General features: G+C 40.8%; 1 protein-coding gene across 1 annotated transcript; it reads left to right on the top strand.

Moving 5' to 3' along the window:
* The first annotated feature begins 1,602 nt into the window (after positions 1–1,602).
* LOC143384263 (vomeronasal type-1 receptor 4-like) lies at positions 1,603–2,499 on the top strand. Its single transcript, XM_076839308.1, has one exon. It carries the CDS (start codon positions 1,603–1,605, stop codon positions 2,497–2,499), a length of 897 nt encoding a protein of 298 aa, XP_076695423.1.
* Positions 2,500–3,990: the final 1,491 nt, after the last annotated feature.

Below are 3,990 nucleotides of genomic sequence, written 5' to 3'. Positions count from 1 at the left end.
GAGAACTTCTCATGGGTGTGCTGTCTTTGGGTTACTTCTCTATGTTTCAACTATAGCATTGGATGTTGATAGGTGGGACCTGGGGGCCCACCCCTAGATGTTTCTACTTGGGGCCTGGTCATTAGTTCAGCTGTTTGTTTCTTTTATTCTTTATATTAAGGTATAGCTGAAGATTGAGTGTCATTAATTTGTATGTCATTGACTGAATTTATTTCAGCAGCAGAGTTTCTACCCTGTGAACTCATAGTGTCATTATAGACTCCAGCACTTCACAGAAAAGGGGCAAACAAACAATAAACAACAACCTATGTAAACATTATACAGCATTAAACTAAATACTTGGTTCCTACTATGCCATTTACATTGCTAATTGCAACAAAAAACAGAAATGGTAGGGTCAGCAATTTCCAGCAGCAAAAACAAACAAACAAACAAACAAACAAACAAAAACAATAAGTAACCACGAGCTCTATCTGCCATTAAAGCAACAAGAGGTGTCAAGAATGGCACCCACAGCAGTAATAATTGCAACAGCATTAATGGTGGTGTCAGGAGTTATATAAACAATTAGTGCTAAAAGATGGTAAGAACAGAGTTAACTAAGAGAAAAGGACATGTGATAAGAAGGTGTAAAAGAGTTCATGATTTGAAAGATTGAATGAGAGAATGCAGAGGAGATGTAGCATGTTTAAGGGAGGAGGGAAAAGGCTGAAGTTTTAGTCAGTGGAAGAGCACTTGCTTAGCATGTGTGGGGCACTGGGTTCAAATCTCAGTATCACATACAAATAAGTAAAATAAAGGTCCATCAACAACTAAAAATATTTTTAAAAAAGAAGAATGGAAAGTTAAAAGTAACAAAGGGAGAATGCAAGAGAAAATAGTAGAATTTGGCTGTCACAGAAGAAAAGAGAGAAAATAAACCATACAAACAGACAAATGAAAACAATAGAAAACAAACCCAGATTACTCATCAAAACCCCAACCCTCAATAGACAAGGCAAGGAAATATTCTAAAAATGATAGACATTTAAAAATGCTACGGTGAGGGAAAAATTAACAAATTTGTGTATGTATATATGTGTGTGAACCAGTGAGCACAGCAAAACACATAAAAGAGGAGAAAACAAAAGAAAAAAAAGATAATGAAAAAGTAAGGACTCATTTCCACTGAGGGGATCAAAATAGTTCTCTTTTTTTTTTTCAAAATGACTATCAAATATCAGTTTATGCTGCACATGTTGAATTATGCTTCTCTCCACTGCTCTCATTTTCCATTGCTTCCTCCAGGTTATCATCACCTGATTTTTAAAGTTGAATTCTCTAAGAAGATAATCTGGGAACCCCCCCATTCATATGTACATCTTGATATTTTCACAATGAAAGTTGTACTTGGTGAAAATACACACCCAGAGACAGAGACTGCAATATTTCTCAGGCTGAGTTTTAATGCCTAGTTCAAACCACACTTCTGCCCCAGCCTCCTGAGGAGCTGGTGACTACAGGTCTAAACCACTGAGCCTCACTACAAAATTTTTAATGAGTCATTTTGTTCACAGGAAGAACGGTTGCAATCATTCAGAGGAATAACTGCTGAGAGAGGGAATGGACTCCAGAGACGTGGCCATGGGACTGATGCTCTTATCACAGTCTGCAGTTGGAATCCTGGGAAATTTCTCTCTGCTTTATTATCATTTAGTCCTTTTCTACAATGACTGTATATTAAGGACCACTGATTTGATTCTCAGGCACCTGGTCATAGCCAACTCTTTGGTCATTCTTGGCAGAGGAATTCCCCAGACAATTGCAATTTTTGGGTTGAGGTACTTCTTCAGTGATTTTGTCTGCAAACTTATTTTGTACATGCAGCGAGTGGGCAGGAGTATGTCCATTGTCATCACCTGCCTCTTGAGCATCTTCCAGAACATCACCATCAGCCCCGTGAACTCCTGTTGGAAGGATCACAAAGAAAGAGCTCCCAAGTACATTGTCTTCTCCATTTCCCTCTGCTGGATCCTGTACATGGTGGTGAATTCCATTTTTCCTCTCTATGTGCTTGGCAAATGGAATAGCAAAAACCTGACAGAGAAAAGATATTTGAGGTACTGTCTTTTCATTGGTCCTGACAACATAACAAACTCATTATATGCAGCATTGCTTGTATTTCCTGAGGTTGTCTTTTCCTTGCTCATGATCTGGTCCAGTGGCTCCATGGTTCTCCTTCTGTACAGGCACAAGGAGAGGGTTCAGTACATTCACAGCATCAAAGCTTCCCCCAGATCCTGCCCTGAGTCCAGAGCCACCCAGAGAATCCTTGTCTTGGTCGGCTCCTTTGTGAGTTTCCACACACTCTCTTCCTTATTAAATGTTTGTGTTACCCTTCATTTTAATCCCAGTTGGTGGTTGGTGAACACCAATGCCCTGATCTCCATGTGTTTTCCCACTGTCAGCCCCTTTCTTCTCATGAACCATAACTCCTTTCTATCCAGGCTCTGCTCCTAAGGAATATAAAATTCTTAATTCTGAAATAAGTATGTGAATAGTATGTGTTGAGACAATGGGCAATTGTTCAGTCATTCTTCATGCTCAAAACACCAATCCAGAAACTATGGAGGAGTCACTTGTCTTTCTATTGTAAACTCCAAAGGACATTGGTGTACTCAGCTGCCTGAATGTGGGAGCTACATATTCATTGTGGAAGGAAGTAAAGCTGATTGTGTTCGTGCTGTTGCACAGCAACCTGTAGATTGTCACTGGAATTCTTATAGGTGGAGGAAGATCAAATAAAGGAGTTCCCAGTCCTTGAAAGTTGGTTTAATCACAATGACTGACCAAGTGGTGTACTCCTGAAAACATTTGCCAGAAGAAAATACAGTGGAGACATGAGAGATGGATAAAGGAGTATAACAATTATCCATGTATTTATCTCAAATGTTCCTATCTTGTGGAGAGCTTTTGTTGAAGAGTGAAATCATATCCAGAAGTTATCTGGGATAGATGTGGAATTAATAGATATGTTTTTCCAAATTTGTATCATCAGTGTGATCAGAGGATGAATATGAAAGAGAGGCCCAGACAACAGTAGATAGATGGTGGTGGTCCTGCAGGTTGGAACCGAGTGCACCACACAGAGGAGCAGTGTCATGCAGGCATCCTGCCTTGTGCAGGTAATGCAGTCCAAGATCCCCAGTGCATTTTGGAACACATGCACACTACTGAACCCTGTAGTAGTTTGGAGGCCCCAGTTAAAAACAATGTGGTTTGGAATCTAGAGCAGCCAATCATGTCCACACCAGAAGGAACAAGAGGCTCCCTCATTTTACTTACCTTGATCCTATCTCCATCTCCTCAGCTCCCAGGCTGCCCTGAAAGCAACCACTGTTCAACTATAGCATAACCAAAAATAAATACCGTAGCAGAGGCTGAAGGGATCAGATATGGTGCTGAAAAGCAGAAAAAAAAATATCAAGAGAGAGTTTTCACTAACTTGTCTGAAACTCATTTTTCATATTTTTTCTCCATTTGACCTGCCTCAGAATTTTATCACTGTGCACACACTCCAACTCTTTGAGCACATGTCAACAATAACCAGCAGCAATTGTTTCATAGTAAAGCATTTAGAAGACTGAGAGTGTCTGGCTGTATGACAGATGAGAGTGACAGAGGACAAAGGGAAATGGGATGACAGAGTTAAGATGGTGGAGTGGAGAGCCTGGAGGGTGGGTCCACAAAGTGCTGGGGAAGAGCAGAAGGTGGAGAGTGAGAAGACAGAAGGATACCACATGTTGCTCAGGGACTCAAGTCAGTGCTGGGCTTAGGTTACAAAGACAGCGTGTGTGTGAGGAAGGTAAGGATACTGGGTTCTGGAGGGAGGAGGATGACAAGGTGTCCCATTAACACAGGTTAAAATGACAATGCACGGTTCAAAGGCAAAAGTAGGTTATGGTTCGTGGGAATGTGATGAAGTGTGCTGTGGGGAAAGGAGCAGGAGAG

The sequence above is a fragment of the Callospermophilus lateralis genome, chromosome 18 (assembly GCF_048772815.1).
Source record: "Callospermophilus lateralis isolate mCalLat2 chromosome 18, mCalLat2.hap1, whole genome shotgun sequence".
Lineage (NCBI taxonomy): Eukaryota > Metazoa > Chordata > Mammalia > Rodentia > Sciuridae > Callospermophilus > Callospermophilus lateralis.
This window is presented reverse-complemented; position numbering and strand designations above follow the sequence as displayed.

Coding starts and splice junctions, on each gene's coding strand:
- LOC143384263 (XM_076839308.1), top strand. CDS start 1,603: ATGGACTCCAGAGACGTGGCCATGGGACTGATGCTCTTATCACAGTCT.